This window comes from Sphaerodactylus townsendi, linkage group LG11, assembly GCF_021028975.2.
Source record: "Sphaerodactylus townsendi isolate TG3544 linkage group LG11, MPM_Stown_v2.3, whole genome shotgun sequence".
Classification (NCBI taxonomy): Eukaryota; Metazoa; Chordata; class Lepidosauria; order Squamata; family Sphaerodactylidae; genus Sphaerodactylus; species Sphaerodactylus townsendi.
Window position 1 is genome coordinate 2,805,361 of NC_059435.1, and position 22,511 is coordinate 2,827,871.

Genomic DNA, 22,511 nt, shown 5'->3' on the forward strand with positions numbered 1-22,511 from the left:
ATTCAACCTAAGGAGAGTTCTGGCTTAATGTCAGAATCCCAAACACACACAGAGACTCTTGTTGAAGAACAGTAGTTTTTAATGGTGTAGGATCTTCCCTGGCTAAAGCCAGAACTGAGAATTGCCCACGCAAAACCCAGTAATTAAAACAGCTTGCACCCCCCAGCCTGGGAAAGCGCGCCTAAAAGTAAGTGTCTGGAAGATAACATGAGATGGGCAAGCAGTGACCTTGAACACCACCTGGTGCTGCATAACATTCTACAGAAACAGTGAAGAGACAGTTAGAAATGCATTTAACCCATTCCACCCTGTGCATTGAAACAGCTGCATAAGCAAAATCCCCAAATACAGGCCTCCTGACACCTGACATCTGGCAATGATGTGGCTCTTAGCTGTGCTGTACAACTCTTTGTTGAGGACATTTCTCAAATGTGATCCAAGGCCTGTTGGATAACAGGTTAAATAGTACTGTGATCTGAAGCACCATCATTTTGTCAAAAGTTTCAGGATGATTTCCTAGCAGTTTTGACAGGTTTCTGGGTATTGGGAAGGCTGCCGTGTGGAGTTCCCTATCTTTCTTGGCTGTTAACGTTGTTGTTGGAAGTAGCATGCAAAGTAACTGAGATAATTCTCAGCAGGGAGCAGGCAAGTGATCAGCTGTACAATTTTCAACAAAAAAACAACCACCCCTAAGTAGAATTAGAACTTCATCTGCCATGTGCTGGACAGTCTTTGCTACAGAGTGCCTGTCATTCTGAGAGGTAGGCACTAGGGCCCAAGTGGAGCATTCTGAAAGAAAAATGGTCCAGCACACGGTGGATGAAGTTACAACTCTGCTGAATACTTTTTGTTGAAAAGGGTATAGAGAGGGCTGTCAGGTTAGAGACCCTTCCATCCTTTTGTGTCACCTCTGAACTGATACCCTTATGTCTAATTCCCTCCTCCTACTCAGCAGTTGTGTCCTCCTGCTTCCCTAGCTAGCAAGGAAGCTGCAGGCTATCTCTGTCTGTCAGCTTTCCTATCTGAAATGCACTTCTGTAATAAACATTTACCTTTTAATCAGTGTGGCTGCCACTTCTCTGTGCACGGGCATCCTAACAAAATTTTTGCCAAACAAAGATGAGCAAGGAGTTAAAGAAGATCAGTGCTTCCCTTTTTGATGAGACTTCCTGAAGCCTCTCAAATTCATGGTGGTCCATCCACTGATTAAAAGGTTTGGGGTTTTTGTCAGTAATAGTTATGTTTCCTGCCTTTTTTAAAGGAAAGTGGTGGCGCGAATGGTGTAGGATCGACTCCAAGGCTTTTCTGTTTGACTCCTTTACCCTTATTTTGGCTTCAGACCATTAGTTTGGGGCTGCCTTATATTGTTTAACTGAAACAGTTGTTGTTAGCAGCAGTGGCGTAGGAGGTTAAGAGCTCGTGTATCTAATCTGGAGGAACCGGGTTTGATTCCCAGCTCTGCCACCTGAGCTGTGGAGGCTTCTCTGGGGAATTCAGATTAGCCTGTTCACTCCCACACACGCCTGCTGGGTGACCTTGGGCTAGTCACAGCTTCTCGGAGCGCTCTCAGCCCCACCTACCTCACAGGGTGATGTAGTGTGGATGTTTTGTGTTTTGTGTTTTTGTGCTGTGTTTTTGTGCTTCTTAAACATGCTACGTGGAGCAAGAAGTTTTTATAGTCGGCAAGTCTTAATACAAATTGGACTGAAATGTGAAATGGCTATTACGGAAGATTTCATATGTCTTCACAATATACCGGCAGAGGCAGCTAGGACCCCGGGGGAACCCTGGATTACAATTCCTGGTAGAAGGTTGAGACGAAGGCGGGATAGAAGGAGGAAGAGAGGGTGCCGGGCTGGTGTTTTTACTAAGCTGGGAAGGTGTAGTTTCAAGTCTGCACTTCCAAGCATTTTTCTTACTAATGCACGATCTCTTATCAACAAAATGGATGAATTAAGGCTACAGACTGTGAAGAGCAGGTTTGGCAAGAACAGCTGTGTTTTATTAATTACAGAAACCTGGCTTCACTCACAAATTCCCGATGCGGCAGTTGAACTACCTGGTTTCACTTCTTTCCGGCAGGACAGAAGCAGTAAAGATTCTGGGAAGCAGAAAGGAGGGGGTTTAAGCCTCTATGTGAATAAGAGCTGGTGCACTAATGCAAGCATCACAGGGGGTCACTGCTCAAGGGAATTGGAAAGTATGACTATTAGATGCAGACCCATATATCTGCCACGGGAGTTTAGTGTGGTTATCATCATTGCGGTATACATTCCACCTAATGCTAATGCTGCCATAGCTTTGAGCTCTCTGTATAACATTGTTGAAAACCAGCAGAAAAAGCATCCTGATGCTGTGCTCATTATAGGAGGAGACTTTAATCATACTAATTTAAAAACAGTGCTCCCTAAACTCTACCAGCATGTTAGGTGCCCCACTAGAGGATCCAATACATTGGATAAAGTGTATACCAACATTAAGGATGCCTACAAGGTGATACAATTACCACACTTGGGTCAGTCAGACCATTTGTCACTGTTTCTGGCACCAGCATATATTCCACTTGGGAGGCGGGTGTTGCCTGTAATAAAGACTGTAAAATCCTGGCCTGATGATGCCTCTAAACTACTTCAAGATTGTTTTGAGACAACAAATTGGGATGTTTTCTACCACCCAGATCTGGAGGAGTATACCACTGCTGTTCTGAGTTATATCACCTACTGCACAGACACTCTTACTGTGGATAAGCGCATCCGGATTTACTCCAACCATAAACCCTGGATGACAAGGGAGGTTCAGCGACTTTTGCATGACAGGAATATTGCTTTCAGATCTGGTGATGAGGGAAAGTATAGTGCGGCGAGAGCCAGTCTCAAGAGAGGCATTCGACAAGCCAAGATGAGTTATAAGAGAAAAATTGAAGATTATTTTAATAACAACAACATGAGGCAGGTGTGGCAGGGGATTCAACAAATTACCAATCATAAACCAACCAATGACATCTCTGTAGATGGGGATTCTTCTTCTCTGGCAGAGGAGCTAAATCACTTTTTTGCCCGCTTTGAAACAGGTCTATCAGAAGGAGATGACACACAGCCACTAGGTGATTGCAGCTCACACCTCACTGTGGAGGAACATGAGGTGAGGCAAGTTTTGAGGGCTGTGAATCCAAGGAAGGCTGCTGGACCGGATGGTATTCCCGGTCGGGTGTTAAAGGAATGCGCTAACCAACTGGCTGGTGTTTTTACTGGGATCTTTAATCGATCTTTATCCCAGTCCACCATTCCATCTTGTTTGAAAGCTTCCACCATTGTTCCACTACCAAAGAGATTTCCTGCTGACAATCTTCAGGATTATAGACCAGTGGCACTCACCCCCATCATCATGAAGTGTTTTGAAAAACTGGTCCATAGGCATATTAGTTCTTGCCTTCCAGATACATTTGATAAACATCAGTTCGCATATCGGACTAATAGATCTACGGAGGATGCCATTGCCATTAGCCGCCACACAGCTTTGACGCATCTGGAACAGCAGGGGAATTATGTGCAAATGCTCTTTGCAGACTTTAGTTCCGCATTTAATACAATCTCGCCACAAAGACTGGTGACAAAACTTGTGGACCTTGGACTCTCACATTCAATCTGTTTGTGGATTAGGGACTTCTTGTCGGATCGCTCCTAGAGGGCATAGACTGGGAAATCGGTTTCAGTTCTTACTCTAAATATGGGGAACTTACAGGGCTGTGTGTTGATCTTACTGTTCACCCTTTATACATGATTGTACTCCTGTTCATCATAGTAACACCATTATCAAATTTTGCTGATGACAACGGCAGGGCAGGGCAGGGGAGGCGTGTCCCCAGGCCCCGGCGACGTGCCGGAGGGCCGGAGAGCAGGTGAGTCGACCGGGCGACGGCGCCCAGCGGCACCGTCTTCCTGGTTCTTTCTGGGACTGTCCATGTGGACGGTCCCAGCATTGTCGGGTCAGCGTCAGAAACGCCGACCCAAGCCCTTCCGCCTCCGTGCAGAAAGGGCCTTAGTTATTTCCTCATTTAATTGACTTTTATTCTCATCTGTAAATTGTTCTGTCATGTTCTTTTGTATATATTCCTGAATGTCTTCTTCCTTACTTTCTGTACTCTTATATAATTTGGTATAGTACTCTACAAATTTCCCTATTATTTTGTTTTGTAAAACTCCTCTCATTGCTTTTTATTTCTGTAATTCTACTTTTCTGATATCCTTTCTTTAATTTGAACGATAACCACTTTCCCGGTTTGTTGGCGTTTTCAAAATATTGCATTTTAGAGTAATTAATTTTCTTTTCTATTTCACTTGTCAATAATAGATTTATACTGATTTTGTACCTTCATCATATCATTTTTAAGTTATCATTTTGAGGTTCTTTCATCATTTCCTTTTCTATATTTTTAATTTTTCCCAGTAATTCATTTTCATATTTTACTCTTTCTTTCTTCCATATATTATTTTCTTTGAAAAATAAACCTCTTGCGAAAGCTTTAAACATATCCCACACTATGTTAACATCATTTGGTTACATTTTTGCTCCAAATCCACCATTTTTTGGCTTATATCTTTAATTATTTTCATTTCTGATTTCATGTTATTAATTTCCATGCAGACTATATTAAATTTATTGTCCATAGCAATCAGTTTGCCCTCTAGTTCATTAAACCTTGTCATGTTGTCTTTCTGCATGCCATTCATCATTTCAATAACATGGTCCAATTTTGCTTCCATTTCCATTTTTTCAATAAGACTCCCCTTCCTTGTTTTGGATTTTCGGGGCCGATTTACTGCGCCTTCGGGGTTTTCTTGTCCCTCCTTTTTATCCCAGAGGAACTGCTGGTAGCGCCTGAGGTCCCCCACAGTTTGCCTACTTTGGGGTCCCTCCTGCTGCCAGTACAGGATAGGGTTTCACGGAGAGCGAAGCTGCCTCGCCTCCGTCTTCTCCGCCGCGCAACCGGAAGTTCCCCGCTGCGCAACCGGAAGTTCCCACCTTTCACCTTTTTCTTTTACTAAAATACCTTAAGGAAGCAACCAGTGAGCTCCAGAGCAGACTGCCCCTCCTCCTCCTCCTCCTCCTCCTCCTCTGTTGCTGGGGTTTCTCAGTATCAGAATCCAATCAGAGAGCTAAACTGCTGCAGTGGTTAAAGAACTACAAATGCTTCTAAAATGGGTCAGTGGCCACATGGCTGCTATCACTTGTAGTTTGGCCCTAAGAGACATGCTTTGCTCGCACGGGCACGCGCAGGCTCCTCCAGTTCCCTCTCTTTTCTGGCAAAGAGGTTTTGCAGGGGTTTGTGGTACCCCACCATCCCAAGCAATGCATATCCACCTCAAGAGCTGCTATGCCTCTCTCACTTGTACTTGTAGTGGATTTCCAACTTCTTCCACAGATGAAAAACATTGTAAAATGACAACAGCATAAAATCCCTGCTGAACATACAGAATGAAAGTTACAGTTTCTTGACAGAGCTTTTGTGTCAGGTCTCCAACCTTAAGCCAATAAATGGACTCTGTGTTGTTGATCAGTAGCATTTATTGATAAACACCAAAGCCTGGCAAAGCCAGTTCCAACAAACCTGGCTTTTGCCACTCCCTTTATTCCCTACAAATCCCCCCTCCCAAATTCCCAAGAGATGGTGAAAAACAGTCCCACAGTGAAGGCACCCCAAGGTCAGCAGCAGATAGGAGAGAGAAGAAGAGTTTGGATTTTTATCCCCCCTTTCTCTCCTGCAGGAGACTCAAAGGGGCTTACAACATCCTTGCCCTTCCCCCCTCACAACAAACACCCTGTGAGGTGGGTGGGGCTGAGAGAGCTCCGAGAAGCTGTGACTAGCCCAAGATCACCCAGCTGGCATGTGTGGGAGTGTACAGGCTAATCTGAATTCCCCAGATAAGCCTCCACAGCTCAGGCGGCAGAGCTGGGAATCAAACCCGGTTCCTCCAGATTAAATACACGAGCCCTTAATCTCCTACGCCACTGCTGCTCCTGAGCCACCTGGCTTCCTGCCCCCACTAGATAACAGATACGACTCCATTTCTTATGGGATCAGGATCTCAGGGGAAAGCCTAGTTATCTACAAAGCATGCAAATCCATAAAATAAAGATTAAGGAAAGAATGCCCCAGGTGGTAGTGGTAACATATAGCAGGCTGGTTACATATATCTTTTAGCAGCAGTGATTTGTAGTGTTAAGCAGTTGCAATGTGATAGGAATGCAGCTCAATCACCTAGATACAATCATAAGAACATAAGAACATAAGAACAAGCCAGCTGGATCAGACCAGAGTCCATCTAGTCCAGCTCTCTGCTACTCGCAGTGGCCCACCAGGTGCCTTTGGGAGCTCACCTGCAGGATGTGAAAGCAATGGCCTTCTGCGGCTGTTGCTCCCGAGCACCTGGACTGTTAAGGCATTTGCAATCTCAGATCAAAGAGGATCCCCCCTGATACTTTGGCATTAAAATAAAGTTCAGGCAAGAACTTTTTGCTATCTTTAAATTTCTGTTTATCATCCTGAGGGAACAACTTTACCCAACCAAGCTTTTCCTAAAGGTGACCATTTAACTGTTCTGTCACAGAGACAGTACAAATTGGCAGCTGTGATTAAAGCTTGAATTGGATCACATATAAACGAAAGTGTATAACCCTAGTAGAGCCAAGTGGGAATTTGAGAAAAGGTTGTGGGCACCATCACAGAATGGCATTGATGGGAGGATCCTTCTTCATGAGTCTGGAAGAGAAAGTATTCCTTATGTTTGAATGAGAGGAAACAGCTACTCACATCAAATAGATTTTTAAAAAGGGAAGTGACTGATGTACTGAGCATTTTCTTTTATGTGCAGCAGAGAAAAGATGCACAGATGGGGACCATCATGAATCAGAGCCAGACCCAAGGAGAACTGGCCACAGATCCTGTGGAGGATTCAGGGCAGAATGCAGACAAAGAAGATCCTGTTTGGCTGGAATCTTGTAAGGCACTTCAATGTGGACCCAGGGTTTTCATGGTAGATTTACATAGTGGTTTTTCTAGAGAAATTTTGCCGTGAGAGAACTCTCCTCCATCATTCTCCTTGTTTGAAACATTATCACGAATATTTGGGAGGGGACAAAAACTCAGCAGAAAAGAACATTCTTTGGATGCTTAAGGTAGCCGGCGTGATTTCTCCTTCCCATTTGTTCTTCACAGTGACCCTTTCAGGTAGGAAAATCTAAGATAAAACAACTGGTTGAAGATCATCCAGGGAGTTTCATTACAGAATTGAACCAGCTCTTCTGTGTCCTAGAGTGAAATTCTGTACCACTGTTCCACATTGGCTGTCTGCAGTGAGGACTCCTGTTCAGCCCCTGCTTGCCAAGTCAGAAAGCATCATTTAGCAGCAGGGCTGGGAACAGACCACTGCGGGAGCTGGTCAAATCTGCAAGCCACTTTAGCAGCAGGGCTCAAGAGGGTGGTTTTCATAGAATCATTGGAAGAGACCACCGGGGCCATCAAGGCCCACCCCCTGCCATGCATTCCACTGTCGAACAGCCCTGATGGTCCGGAAGTTCTTCCTGATGTTTAGGTGGGATCTCTTTTCCTGCACTTTGAATTCATTACTCCTTGTCCCAGTCTCTAGAGCAGCAGAAAACAAGCTTGTTCCCTCTTCAACATGACATCTCTTCAATTATTTCACCGTGGCTATCATGTCACCCCTTAACCTTCTGTTCACCAGACTAAACATACCCAGCTCTCTAAGTCTCTACTTGTAGGCAAAGAAGGTGCTGAGTAGTTCTGCCTTTTCTCCATCCTCTATTAGCATTTTGCCATCTCCTCCATGCAGTGACTCTGTCCTATCTTTTTTCTTCCTTTTGCTACGGACATAACCAAAAAAGCCTTTTTGTTGTTGTTGTTTTTAACCTCTCTGGCAAGCCTCAGCTCATTGTGAGCTTTAGCTTTTCTGACTTTCTCCCTACACGTCCTGGTTATTTGTTTGAATTCCTCTTTAGCGATTTCCCCCTTGTATTGTCGAAGGCTTTCACGGCTGGAATCACGGGAGTGTTGTGTGACTTCCGGACTGTATGGCCGTGTTCTAGTAGCATTTTCTCCTGACATTTTGCCTGCATCTGTGGCTGGCAACTTCAGAGGATATGATGGTATTAAAGCAAGTGGAGTATATATACCTGTGGAATGTCCAGGGTGGGAGAAAGAACCATTTGCCTGTTAACAAGTGTAAAGGATGCAATTAGCAAGCTTGATTTTCATGTGTTGGGTGGGATCCATCCATTTAGCATGTGAGTAACCATGAAGATAACATGGCCAGACTGGCCAACCACGTCTGAAGGGGGTGGGTCATAGCCCTATTCCTACAGCAGGGGAGTTCCAAATTGGTCCCTCTCCAGAAATGACCCGGGGCCCTGTATGTGGAGGATTGCTGCTGCAGGTATGACCCCCCCCCCCCGCCTGCTTCATTCCTCCCCCAGGCCTGGTAGTGGACCCTCCTGGCCCTCTTCGGCTGGGCTCTCTAGAATGGCCGTGGGTGGCTTTTTGCTGAGCTCCTGTGCTCTGCTGTGGGCAACGGCCTTGTTCTCTGGCAAGTAGGATTGAGCAGCAGAGATCAGCTTTGACGTGTCTGACCGTGCTGTTGAGCGACCGTGGGAGGCTTCCTGTGGGAGGAGGGCAGTTGGAGGCTGCTGTTCTTCTTCATTCAGTGCACGCATCCTCAGCCTTCCCCCCAAGGGCCAGTGGACAGTCTTGCTCTTCTGGTTGCAGTGAGGCAATCCAAAGCAGCCGACGAACGGCGCCGGTCCCTGGCCAGGCACGCACGAGACGACTACAAGAGGCTCTCACTGCAAGGGAAGCACAAGGGCCAAGCGGCAGATGCTCCCAGGCCTTGTGGGAGGGGGGAGCCGAGGCGGGTGCTCTCCCCTCCGCCACCTCTGCCACCCAAGCCCAAGACTCTTCTTCCCAGAGCCAGGGTAGCCAATGGACCACTAACCCGGTGAGTAGCCCGAAGGTCTGGCTGAGAGGGAAGGGCGGAGGGGCAGGCGAAGCCAGGACCATGCTTGTCTTCACTGGCCATGCTGGGCTTGTCTGCCCTTTGAGGCCCTGGCCAGGGAGGGTGGAATGACTCGCTTCTGGCTGCACAGCCAGGACCTGAGCGCTGCACGGCTGCCCTGGCCTCCAGCTGCCTCCTGCTTCGCGTGGGATCGTGCAGCTGAAACTCAGATTGCTTGGGAAAGGGTTGGATAAATCTGTGGCAGGCATGAGCTGTGACAGCGGCCTACTCAGAGCTGGCTTGGCTCTTTGCTTCGGAGCCTGCAGAGGCCCTGGGTTGCTGGGAACAAGAGGGGTGGAGCACAGGATCTTCAGTCGAACCCAGAGAGACATTTCTGGACTGGCAGGGTGTGCCCGGGCACCGGGGGCGGCAGCAGCCACTTGCAGGCGCAGAGGGGTGGTTAGACCAAGTTGGCATTCGGAAGAGCCCTGAGTGAGACCTGCAAGGGGCTCAGGAGCCCTTGGGGGGAACGGGCCTCCCCCTTTCCTGGACACACGACACAGCCTCATGTACCCAGGGGGTCCTCCCAGTCTTCCCCAGCCTCTCTGCATCCACTTGGGCTGTCCCCATGCGAGGTGTCTGCCCCGTGCCCAGTGCTGTCGGGAAGTGGGCCGTTTCCTGCTCCCCTGCGGGACTGTGGTGCATTTGTGCATCTTGTTGGGATTCCCCAACTTTTCTCCCATCTTTCTCAATCTGGTTTTTCTCCCAGATTTTGGGAAGCCCGAGTGGCTGCTGTGGAGGCAGAAACGTTTGGGTCTTCCTGGCTCCCCCCAACCCGCCTGCCTCACATGGTTCTGCCCCTGTCCCTGCAGAGGTGATTTCCTCCCCACTCCTGCCATTTTAAAATTGGCAATTGAATATCATTATATCAATATAACGTGATATTAAAAAGCAAGGCTCTGGCACCTATAGGCCAGAGGGAAAGACACATATGAGCAAGAAAAGAGACTAAAAAAGAAAGGATGAAAGATGGGAATTCTGAGAACCTGCCAGGAGGACCAAATGGCAGAGCAATCTCCCGTTGCTGGGTTTTTGTTGTTGTTCCGTCTTTACTGGGGAAGAAGGGGCCACTGGGGAGAGGAAACTGTGCATCCATTTGCTGGCAGAAGATCTGGTGTCCATGTGCCTGAAGATCAGGGCGACTGCCACCAATCCTTGTCATTGGACTGAGGAGGACTCCCGCTTGATGGGGTTTGGGAACCTCTGAGCGTGACTAAGTAGAGCAAACCCCCCACCCCACCACCTTTAGCTGGGAAGCTCTGCAGTAATAACAATATGACATGTATGAATCTTTGCATTTGGGACTGATGGGATAGCCGGCTAAAGGTAGGTTTTCCTGGCAGAAACAGGGCACGTTGGGCTGCTCTTGCATGGTGGTCATCCAGCTCAGAAGTGAGAGACACAGTGTGGTTATGTGGAGACACAAAGGCCAGAAGCGTCAGCCAGAGTGGGAGGTTTGTCCTATGGAATGAGAGGCAATAGTACTAAAAGAACAACACTCAAATCTGTAAAAGACAATGAGAAATCTTTATTCATTAACAAAAATAGGAATTGTCTGCAGGTCGTGCTGTTGTTTGAAGTACTGATGTGAGTGTTTGCAGAAGTTTCTCAAACAGCATTCTCTCTGTACCTGCAATGCCCTTTTGCCCTGACAGGAAGCAGGGAGTTCAAAGGAGCACTTCGACTTCCACTCGGGAGAGCATCGTTCAGTGGTTCAAGGAAGATCAGCTGCCTCTGCGGGCAGGCTTGGAGAGGGCGGCAGGCCACGTGGCTCCCTGGTTCCACGGTGAGTACGGGAGTGGGAAAGAGCCCAGGAGGACTGGGGGGGGGGCTATTCTCTCTCTGCTGTTGCCCCCTGGATTTCTGTTCCAGTTGAAAGACCACCTGTAAACACTTTGGGGGGGGGAGGTGCTTGTTCTTCATATGACCTGCTAGTGCCTTGCTTTAAATATATATTTTTATTAATTTTCTCAAGATAGTTAAACAAAAAAAAGGATATATGAAAAAGAAAAAAAATTGAACACAGACAAAACAGAAAAAGATAATACGGCTGCCCAAAAATTGTTTGAATATTAGCTCTAACATGTTGGATCTAGAGATTATGAAACTAATATTATCAGAGAGAACATTACACAGTTTTGAAAGGTGCCTTGCTTTTTGAGGGTGTGTTACCGCGAATTGCCAGGTAACAATAAGTGATTTCAGCTCAGCAACTTAATGAGGCGCAGGGAGCAGGCGTTTCTTCAAAGCAGAAAGGATTTTATTGCAAGTGATTTCTTGGCACAGCTCAGCAGAAAAGGACCCCCACATGGCTGCGCGTCAGCCCCTTTTATACATTTCCCAGTAACCCAGAAAAGGGGTGTTGAACCGTTAGACAAAGACAACTTTAAATGATCCAATGAATTCTTGGATCCTGAAAGTAAGGATGTGAACAGTCCAATGAGCTTCTGGATCCTGAGAGTAAAACTTCAAACAGTCCAATAGCAAAACAGGGTGACATCTTCCAAGGCTGGGTGACCCTTGAGTGCTGGCAACAGATTCAATTAGCAAGTCCAAAGAGGGTTGTTGTTCTTATCAAAGGGCCGGCTGGGCGTTGGTCTAAGCAGCATTCCAGAGTCAACTTCCTTGTTACTTAATTTCAGCCTTTCTGGCCACTGCTTTGGCCATCAGAAACAAATTTCAAAAATAACATTTCTAAACTTAAACGTTAGGGAAACCTTAAAGGATAAACACACGTATTTATACTTATGGGCAAGACTTTCCAGATACTTATTGGCATGGCTTTCTTAAATCTAACAATAATAAAACCTTAAACTAACTGAAGAACCTAACTAAACTAACATCCTAAACTGCAGGCACATCATAAATTCAACTAAAAAGGGGCTTTTATTACATCCTAGAAAGGCATAAACAAGAGGGAAACCATATATTATTGGCACAAGCATACATAAGCATTCTCTATGAGCCTTATGGAGGCTTCTGAACCACACAAGTCTCCGCGTCTGGGCATGGAGCCAGTGTAGCCAGGCAACCTGACTTCAGGAAAATATTTTGTTTATTTTCCTGGCGGTAACAGGTGCTGCATTCATAATCCTGGGGTCTCTGCAAACCATTCCCACAGCAGCAGCATCCTGCAATGGGAATGATTCTCATGCAACCCATGTTTTGGTGATGGGAACAAATCCTGACAGGTAGCAGCAGGAGGGCCTGCCCTTCCACAGCAGAGGTGCCCGGGCAACAGAACAATAAAACAGCAGCAGAGAGATCGCCTTACTAAATAGAATCCGCCTCACCCAGGGACGTAGGTAAGGGGGGCGGGTTCTGGGTTCAAACCCCTCCCGTCACATGTCCAGCTCGCCTCAGCCCTTGGGCCGTTTCAGGTTTTTGCTCTGCTGTATTTCTTGGCTTGAGCAGCCGTGGCGCAGTGGTTAAGAGCAGGTGCACTCTGATCTGGAGGAACCGGGTTTGATTCCCAGCTCTGCCGCCTGCGTTGTGGAGGCTTCTCTGGGGAATTCAGATTAGCCTGTACACTCCCACACACGCCAGCTGGGTGACCTTGGGCTAGTCACAGCTTCTCGGAGCTCTCTCAGCCCCACCTACCTCACAGGGTGTTTGTTGTGAGGGGGGAAGGGCAAGGAGATTGTCAGCCCCTTTGAGTCTCCTGCAGGAGAGAAAGGGGGGAGATAAATCCAAACTCTCCTCCTCCTCCTCCTCCTCCTCCTCCTCCTCCTCCTCCTTCTTCTTCAATGCTGCCTTTCTGTTGAAAGGAGCCGAAGCAGCTCATGCTACTACAAGGATACAATTATAACCATTATGTTAAAAATCACTAAATTACGACTGAAGTGAAGCAGCTCTAAATCATTTCATTTGATCATTCCAAGTTTTTGGAATCCTCCGGGAGGCCCACAGAGAAAATACCAACATGGCCCCCCAGGGGAGGGATCTTTGCATTCCTTCTGTAATCGAGAGAGGAACTTGCTGGATCGAGGCAGTGGCATATCTGCCAGAGGGACATGGGGGGGGGGGTCAATTGACTCCAGGCATCCCCATTGGATCACGTGGGGGCTGCCCCTCAGCCCGGCCCCACCAGGCTGTTCCTTTAGCCAGCGAAGCCTCTGTCGGCTGAGGGAGCAGCCTGGTGGGGCCGGGCTGAGAGTTGGCCCGCGGCAGGCTCCCTTCGGCCTGGACCCACCCGGCTGCCCGGGGCCGCCACAGCTGGCTAAAGTAAGTGGGGTGCCGGGGGGCGTGGGGGTGCCTGGAGCAGGTGTTGTCCTGGGCGCCACTTCCCCCTGGCATGCCTCTGGATCCGGGGGACACTGTCGATGTTGTTGAAGGCTTTCACAGCCAGATTCAACTGGCAGTTGTGGGTTTTCCGAGCTGTGTGGCCGTGGTCTGGTACACTGTAACAGACTTCCCTCTGTGATACACCTCTGAAGATGCCAGCCACAGATGCAGGCAAAATGTTAGGAGCAAGATCTACCAGACCACGGCCACACAGCCCCCCGGAAAGACCACCACAACCAACTGTCAATGTTGTTTACATGGATTTCAGTAAAGCCTTTGACCGGGTGCCCCATGATTTCCTGATCAGTACACTAGAGGACTGTGGACTGGACTGCAGGTTCCCTCTACATGGAAAGGGAACTGGTTGGAGAATTTCACCCAAAGAGTGGTTGTCAATGGCATTTCATCAGAATGGTTGGGGGGGGGGGGGGGAGTCCAGTGGAGTGCCACAGGGCTCAGTTCTGGGCCCGGTACTTTTAAAATAATTTTATAAATGACCTGGATGAGGATGTGAAGGGACTACCTGTTAAATTTGCAGAGGATACTACATTGGGAGAAACAGCAAATACACCTGAAGATGCGAATAAGATGCAATTCAACAAGGATAAGTGCAGAGTTCTACATCTGGATAACAAAAATGAGGAACACACATACTGTGTAGCAGTGTATGTGACCAAGATCTTGGGGTACATGTAGACAGTAAGTTAAAGATAAAGGGACAGTGTGATGCAGCCACAAAAAAGGCTAATGCGATCGAAGGGAGTATCAACAGAGGCATGACATCCAAATCACAAGATGCCATAGTCCCTCTGTATACTACATTCATAAGGCTGCATTTGGAGTCCTGTGTGTAGTTCCGGAAGCCTCACTTCAAAAACGATGTGAACAGAGTGGGGCGGGTGGAGAGGAAAACGAGGAGGGTGATGAGGGGCCTGGAGACCGAGCCCTGGGAGGAAAGGCTGAGGGACTGGGGAACTGTTCAGTCTGGAGGAGAGGAGATTGAAGGGGATCACGGTTGCTCTCTTTATGTAGTTGAAGGGCTGTCACTTAGAGAGGGAGCAGCAGAAGAGAGAACTCACAATAATGGGTCTAAATTATGGGCAGAAAAGTTCTGACTGGATATTAGGAGGAAAAGTTTACATTAGGAGTTTTGCATCAGTGGAATCAGCTGTTTAGGGAGGTGGTGAGCCCCCTTCAACCTGTCCCTTTCCCGGCAGAGGTCATCCAGCCGGGCAACCAAGGCTGTGGTGGTGACCGTCCACCTTCCAATAACCAGACTGGCGTTCAGTTGAAGTAGGCATATTGATCAGAGGATAAACGCTGGCTTTGCCAGAACTGAAGGTCTAAGGGATTGCTTCTAGTTAATATCTCTACTCGGGCCCCCTTCCCCTCAGCAGCTCCCCAAAAGCAAAGCCATTCCCCAGCCGTGCAGCTTCTCCAAGGTCAGGGACTTGATAAAACCCAGGTGCTGTCGGCCAAACAAAAAATGGTTGCTATTAACATCAGTGGCAGAGCGCCAAGGGGGAGGGGGGTGCGTCGTGCACTGGGCGGAAAATTGCCCCCAGCCCCTCCCCCTTTTCCCTGCGCCCCCCACGGCACCCCCCACCCCCTTCCCTCACTTACCTATGATCCTTTTTTAAGTACTTTAGGAACTACAGTTCCCAGGAGACCTTGGGGCTCACAAGGTCTCCTGGGAAGTATAGTGCGTCAGGCAGTTTTTCCCCCTGAACTGTGAAGAGGCCGCTTTTTTCAGCCTCAAAAAGTACTAGAAATAGAAAAGGGACGTAAGTGTGGGAAGGAGGGCGTGTGTGTGTGTGTGTGTGTGTGTGTGTGTGTGTGTGTGCGTGCTGCAGGGGGGCCATGGGGGGGGGCGGAAAAAACACACTGCACACCGGGCACAGTTTGGCCCAGCTACGCCTCTGATTAACATAAGCAAAGCAAAGCGCTGTTACTTGTAGCTGGGGGTTCTGGTGCCACCTCCTCCTGGCCTCCTCTGGCATGATGGCAAGACCTGGGTGGGGTTTTGACAGCCATTTCAGCCCCATAACCAGACCTAAATCCATATAGGAATGGATCCAACCAATTTGCTTCATTCAGAAATCATTGAAGCCATCTAATCACTTCTGGTCCAGTTATCTTGCTCAAGAATGGTACGTTGGAGACAGGACTGTTCAACTGTGAGTCATGAAATCTCCTACTGCAACTAATATTAGCCTTCCAGGGGCCCCTGGGCTGTTGCCCTGTTTTACGACTATGGCAGACTTGGCTTTCTGCCTCTGAGGCAGCTCATCTTGGCCCAGGAGTGCAGTTGAAACAAGTGAAACCAGGCAGGCCTTGGTTTTATTTCCTTGCCAGTTGCTCCCAGTCTGAATCAGGTCCTGTATTGCTAAAATGGCACAGGGAGGTCCTCTAGTCTACCCTCACAATGGGGGGATTTGCATGGCTGGAAGCAACAGCAGCAAGGCAGGTTAAGTGGGGAAAGTGGAGAAAATGCTGGCGGGCTGAAGAGAAGCTGGCGAGTTGTTGTTTTTTTACAGACAACCAGTCAGCAAACTTGTTTTTCATGTTTAGGCATTTTGGCAACAAAGGAGGCGGAAGAGCTGCTGAGCAATGCGGTGCCTGGGACCTTCTTGATCCGGGTCAGTGAGAAGATCAAAGGCTACGTCCTTTCCTATCAGTCAGCCAAGGGCTGCAAACACTTCCTGATAGATGCTTCGGGGGAGTCCTACAGCTTCCTGGGGGTGGACCAGCTGCAGCATTCCCTGTTGGCTGACTTAGTGGATTACCATAAGGTGAGCTTCTTTGCATGCTTTTCCTTGGCTTTTTGCTGTCTCTTTTGCAAGTGTGCAAAAGCTTTCTGGAGCCCAACATTTTCTTTGTGTGAGATTTTTGCAAGATGGGGCTACCCTGCAAGAAAATGCAGGCAAAGACTTGGTCATTATGCCCAAGTGGCCGCCTTCTTTGTGAGCATGCATTCTCATCAGTTTTGATTCTCAGTTATGCATACGTTTGCCCTTTGTTGGCACTCACCTTACTGCCAGATCCGAGAATTCCCGCATTTTCCAAATGCTCTGTAAATGTGACTGTCACCAGCCCTTCATTCTCCTAACTATTGGTAACAGGCTCAGGCAGCAGTGCAGTAGTGCCCTGGGGACATCGCCCTGGGTGCCCCTGTGGGAGTCAAGGGGTAGTGGTGGAAATATCGCCCCCCCCCACACTTCTGGGAAGGAGGAGGGGTGTGGTTGGGCCTCAGCACAACATGTGTGCGCCACCTGGGCCAAGGCCTGTCTAGGCGGTGTGTGCATGTCATGCCAAGGCTCTGCCCCCTCCTCCTTCCCAGAAGTGGCTGGGCCTCACCCCGCTCAGCACCCCCCCCCCACAGCACCCCCCATGCCGCCCCACTTACCTGAGTTCAGCTGGTTGCAAAAAACGGACTCTGAAGTATTGATCAGCAGCATTTATTGATGAGGTATCGCAGCACCCTATTGTCAGGAGTGGCACCTGCCCCCTCCTGACATCAAAGAGGCACCAGGAGGTCAAAGCGATAGTCTCCCATGCCCGCAGCCTCCATTCCTCCCTCCTCCCTCTGGAGCTCAAGCAGGGGTAGCCAAGTTATCTACATTACGAAGCGCATAGAAACAGAACAATCGGCATATTAACGTATGATGACAGCATTCGCTGCCCCCCCGGCCAGCAGAACCGATTCCCCTTAGCCCAGATGTGCCTCCTGGCGCCTCTTTGTCTGATGTGGGGAGGGGGCAGGTGCCACTCCTGACAATATGGTGATGCGATACCTCATCAATAAATGCTTCTGATCAGTACTTCAGAGTCCGTTCATTGGCTTAAGGTTCCGAGACCTAACACAAGCCCCACCATCAAAAACCTACCATGGTAAAATCATACTAAGCAACAATCCAGACTAGCTGTGCTGTGCGGCCATTAACCTCCCAACTTTGCTGCCAGCTGCAATGGAAGTGGTTGATCATCATAAGAAATGATTTATGAATTCTGGTAACGGTCAGAGCTTTAGTATGTGAATGTTGGAGGACAGATTTTCACCCATAAATCCATTTTCTTTGGACAGGATGAGCCCATCACATCTTTGGGGAAGGAGCTTCTGCTGTACCCCTGCGGCCAGCAGGGTCAGGCACCCGATTACCTGGATCTCTTCCAATGAAGCCTCCCGTTCCAATTCGCTGCCATGTGGAGAGAAGCCCCTTGATGTGAAGTTTCTGACTGAAACAAAGCCGGTGCCTTTCAGCTCTTGCCTGGGCCTCTCCAATTGCTGGCCTCTTTCACCATCTGGAAATAAAAGGCTAGTCACTCTTGTCTGCTGGCTACAGTCAGTTGTTGGGCAAAAAGCCCCATCCAGGTATGAAAAACCAGGACATGCAATTCTGGTGGCATGAAGAAAAAGACAGAAGAATAAGTCATTTGGGAGAGATAATTGGGGCATTTAATTTCTTGTCATCTTTGTTCCCGCTAAAGCCTGCCATTGTGCATTGTTGAAAGGAAGTGATGTTGTACATCTTCCAAGGACAATTCCATTGTTTCCGGAAAAATACTTGAAGTGGTTGTATTGTGGAGAAACAGGTAGAGTTGCCTTGGTAGCAACAAGAGGGTGAGCTCTCTCTGCTCCCAGGAGCTGGTGGGGGAAACAGAATTGAGACCTCTCAGCTGCAGCTTCAGAAATAAACCTGTTCCAGAATGGCATCTTGACAGGTTTTTGTCCTTCCAGTGGATCTGACTTGCTGCTAGATTGAGAGGGAAAACCTTGGTCTTCCTAAATAAAGATGCCATGGATGGAAGTTGTCCAAAACCACTTGCCCCTTTGTCTCCCTTCTAGGTGGCCACTGGACTTCCTAAACTGCACATTCATCTGTGTCTATATAACTGGACAGTGAGTTGATTTGCTTGTTTCCCCCAAGCTCCACATCCTAAGGATTGAGGGAATTCAAGCCCAGTGGACCAACCTGAATGCAACACGGATCCTTTGAAGGCTGTCAGCTGCACAACACTGTCACATGACGATGGCACAGAAAAGGGTTACTGCTGAGTGTGTTGTCCATGGACTGCTCTGTTCGTTCTTGACACACAACCACCTCAGGCCTTGTTCTTCAGTGCAGGCTTTTAGGAAGGGTGCAACCTTCTAGCAGTGAAATGTGGCTGGCGTTCCCATATGGCTCTTAATAGGGGAAGACACAAGCCCGCAGCAGTCCTGCAGTGCCCCTCCCCCATGGGCAAGATGCAGCTAGGGTTGCCAGCAAGAGAGTGCAGTTGGGTCAATGACATGTCATCCTTTCTGTGGCACACCTGAAAGTGAAGTCACGTTGCTCAAGGATTCAACAAAAACTCTGATTTTACCACAGAGTGTCCACTGAATCCTAGAGCAGCCTGTTGGGAAAATGCAGTGGTTGTTCTTTCCTAGTTTGTGCCAAGTATACTTTAGGTGCATTTCCCACTACCTAAGTGCCAGGCTGTGTGCTCATGGCGTGCACAAGATGGGAATCTGTGGAAATGGCCCCTTTCCCTTTTGGACCAAAGTCTTGTCCTGTAGTGGGGAACTGTAGCTGTTTTTTTTCTTATCCACATAAAATAACCCCAGTTGCAAATGACCGACTACCTCAAACCAGACCAAGACATTGGCATTCATTGGGTGCAGGGTAGATGGGCACTGAGATTAAGCAACAGTTTGGAGCAACATGTTTATTAAATGCTTAATTATAAAAATTATGTTTGGAATATAGGGTTTCCAGTAGTCATGTGCCTGACCTGGATAGCCCAGACTAAAATCTGCGCTATTCGCAGCAATAAACACAATTTCAACAAGCCCTCCCCACCACTGCCGAAGCCGTCTTCACCCTGGTTCCGTCACACGTTCGACCCCTCAGCGCGGGTTTTTCCAGGATGTGCTTGAAAGTGAACCTTTTGAAAAAACACACGTTGGAGCCAGATCCGAGGGGAGAATCAGGGATTGGATCTGCGTTTGTTTTTGCGCCATTGGAGTGACGTGACGGCTTTCCAGCGAATCAGAGCACTTTAATTATTGAAAAGGCGGGGCAGGGGCGGGAGATGAAAAGCCCTGGCTGGTGCGGGGAGAAAGGGAAGGTTTGCCTTTCTCCGTTGCCTTCCGGTGTCAGGACCAAGCCTGTCAGTATCTTGATGTCTTGCTGTGTGTGATTAGCAATTGTCTTCCTGTTCCCCTCTTCCCTTCCTAGCAATCTCCTGTTAGCAATCTCCTGGCGCTGGCCCATCTTCAAAGAGGTGTGAAAGGTTCCCAGGTCCTTTGTAGCTTTGTAGTAGAAACTGTAATGGACATTTGGTGTGGGGCAAAACGGGGGGGATTAAAAGATATAAGTCCTGGATCTGAGCTCTCTAGCTCAGATCCTGCTTTACATTGTTACTCTACGCATCCCCTGGAATAAACTGCTTTTGGACTTTCCTACGGTCTCTGTTATTTCCACGTTCGAGAGTCTGACATCCGGGTGGTGGGGGAGAGAGGAGCAGAGCAGAGAGTTGTACTGGGCCTGTGGACGCTGTGGAGATGACCCTCTCCCTTTCCTAGAAGAGCGAGTAGGACCATTTGCTCCAAAGCTCCACTTCCTTGAGAAGTCGCCCTCAATGCTGCCTGGCCAGCATTTCTTCCTGGCTACAAGCCATCAACTGAGAGCGGAAATGTTTGAAAGCTCGGGATGCCCCCCCCATCTCCTCCCTCCCACCCCTTTTAGCACAACCGCCTTCTCGAGCGCACTCTTGGAAAGGGAAAGTTGCCGGCGCACCACCAAGATTTGATTCTCTGTGGGGAGATTTGAAAGGGCGGGGAGGGGGGAGTTATCCTGCCCCTCTGAGCTCGATCCAGTTCGAGGAGAAAAGCGTTAAGCTTTCTATATTCCAGTCGGGGTCTTGTTAGGCTGCAGTCACCTGCATTTTCTAACTCCAGTGTAACAAAAAATGTGAGAACCTTTCTTGATTACACCTTTGATGATAATTTAGATTTTACATTTAATTTGCATTTTGTTTTTGGAAGTCTTGAGTGGAGAGTTTTTTTTATTGTGACTTCACCATGTGGCTGCACGCAAAACATTTTTTTAAAAAAAGGTTTCACCCCAACACAACACAATGGCCAATCAGGATGAGGAAGAATGTGCCAGCTGAGCAGATTGCGTGTCGGAGGGGAGTGTTGCTTGGATCTACATCATTTGAATCTGGCATAGACATCTAAGTTTTCAGTGGAGTGGGAAGGGAGAATGTAAGACGAAAAGGTACTGTTTCTTTTGAAACCTGGTTGTATCCATATTTAATTTCTCAGTGGGGATTCGACCTAGCTTAATCTCATCAAACCTCAAAAACGAAACAGGGTCGGCCCTGGCAAGTATTTGAATGGGAGACTTCCAAGAAATACCAGGGTTATGACGTAGAGGCACCTTTGAATGGCTCTTGCCACAAGTCAGCAAAGACTTGATGGCAAAAAAGGGGACACTTCCACTGTAAAGGAATACCTTCTGGTTGATTTCCTTTAAGTTAGTGTGCATAAGGGAAGTAAAAATCCCTAGGAAATACTAGTTAATCCTCCTAGTTGAATGTAGATAGCCAGATTCCCTCACTTTAACCTTTACTCCCAAGTGAGCATTTACAGAGCCCTGCTTGCATGTTGCGCTTGTAGTAGACTCCACCATCAACTGCTTCAAACCAGGCTGTGATGTTTTCCACATGAAGGTGGGGTGTGTTGTTTCCCGATTGCTGCTGTGGCTGCTGATACAGCCATGTGGCAATGGGGTTTCCACATGGCAGGTTTCCCCATAATTTCCCTGCCCCCCCCCCCCCCGCAGAGACTATTCTCCCCACCCCACTTGAAGTTTTTCTGGATATTTTTAAAATTAGCAATTGAATATTAGCATGCCTGTCAGGTTCCCTGAATTCACAGCTATCATTTTTTAAAAGTATGTCTCTAGCCCCTTTTGTTGTGGAAATAGAAGGGGAAAGGTATATTTCAGGGACCAGAGACGTTTTAAAATGGAAGCTGGGAGTTCAGTGATCTGGGTGGACAGGTTTTTTAAAAAACTGTAATGATATAACAATGTTCAATTGTGGATTGAAAACAACCAAATGAGCTCCCAGTGGTGGGGGACAATTGGGCAGGGAACATGGCAGCTGTGTTAGTGGGACTGGGAAACCCAAACTTTCCCACCTACATGGTAGCTATCCAGTCTTTTTCAGTGATCTTTCCCAAAATCTATCAGCAAAGCAGATTTAGGAAAGCTGGGGAAACCCTGGAAGGTGCACAAATGTACTTTGCCGCTGTGAGGAAGCAGGGAGAAAACACTTCCTGAGTGGAGCAAATAACCTGTGCGGAAATAGCCTGCGTGCGCCTGGCCTTCTATTGGCATCTGCCAAATCAATTCTGTTTGGCTCTGTCTTGAGTCACCAACTGTCAGGAGGCCTGTCATTATGGGGATTTTGCTATTGCTGCTTTCTGTTTGCTGGGCGTGGAGGAATGGGTTGACTGCATTTCTAACTGACTTTCAACTGTTTTCTGTATGATGTTATAGTCAGTGCCTGGCCATCTCTACCGTTATCTCTTTCACAGTTCCTTTTGGGCATGCTTTCCCAGGATGGGGGAGCAGCCTGCTCTAACTACTGGGTTTTGTGCAGGCAAACCTCAGTTCTGGCATGACCAGAGAAGATCCTCAATATTCAATAAACTGCTGTTCTTATACATGAGTTTGTTTCAGTTTTTGGGATTCTGACACCAACTTACTGGTTCTTCACTACAGACCAAGGACAGCCAGTAGGATATTTGAAAGCATTTGAGTATTTTAAAGGCTGCCTGTTAGAGGAGGGCAAGGAGCTCTTTCAGTTGGCAGCAGAGGAGAGGACTTGCAACAATGAATATAAATTACAAGCAGAAAGGTACCTGCTCCACATTTTTATAGTGGGATTCATTAAGCAGTGAAATGGGCTGCCTGGGGAGATAGTGAGCTCCTCCACACTGGCAGTCTTTAAGTACGGCCTGGACAAACACGTGTCTGAGATGCTCAAGGTCTACGGGGACACATGGGGTATCGCAAGTCCCCGGGCGCATGCTATTCTGTCACATGGGGGGGGGGTTGCCCGGCACAGGTGGCTTCCCACATGTCAGAATGGTGGGCACTGTGCATTGGT

At 48.0% G+C, this 22,511-nt stretch overlaps 1 protein-coding gene across 1 annotated transcript in view; it reads left to right on the plus strand.

The window, feature by feature from the left end:
- The window catches only part of SH2D4A (SH2 domain containing 4A), a 43,150-nt gene extending 23,548 nt beyond the window's left edge, over positions 1 to 19,602 (plus strand). The window contains exons 5-9 of the mRNA XM_048511321.1: positions 6,770 to 6,999; positions 8,780 to 9,008; positions 10,721 to 10,851; positions 15,921 to 16,141; positions 17,434 to 19,602. Of these exons, the coding sequence (XP_048367278.1) occupies positions 6,770 to 6,999; positions 8,780 to 9,008; positions 10,721 to 10,851; positions 15,921 to 16,141; positions 17,434 to 17,526 (904 nt within the window). The 3' untranslated portion in view covers positions 17,527 to 19,602. The remainder of the gene's footprint in view (positions 1 to 6,769; positions 7,000 to 8,779; positions 9,009 to 10,720; positions 10,852 to 15,920; positions 16,142 to 17,433) is intronic.
- Positions 19,603 to 22,511: the final 2,909 nt, after the last annotated feature.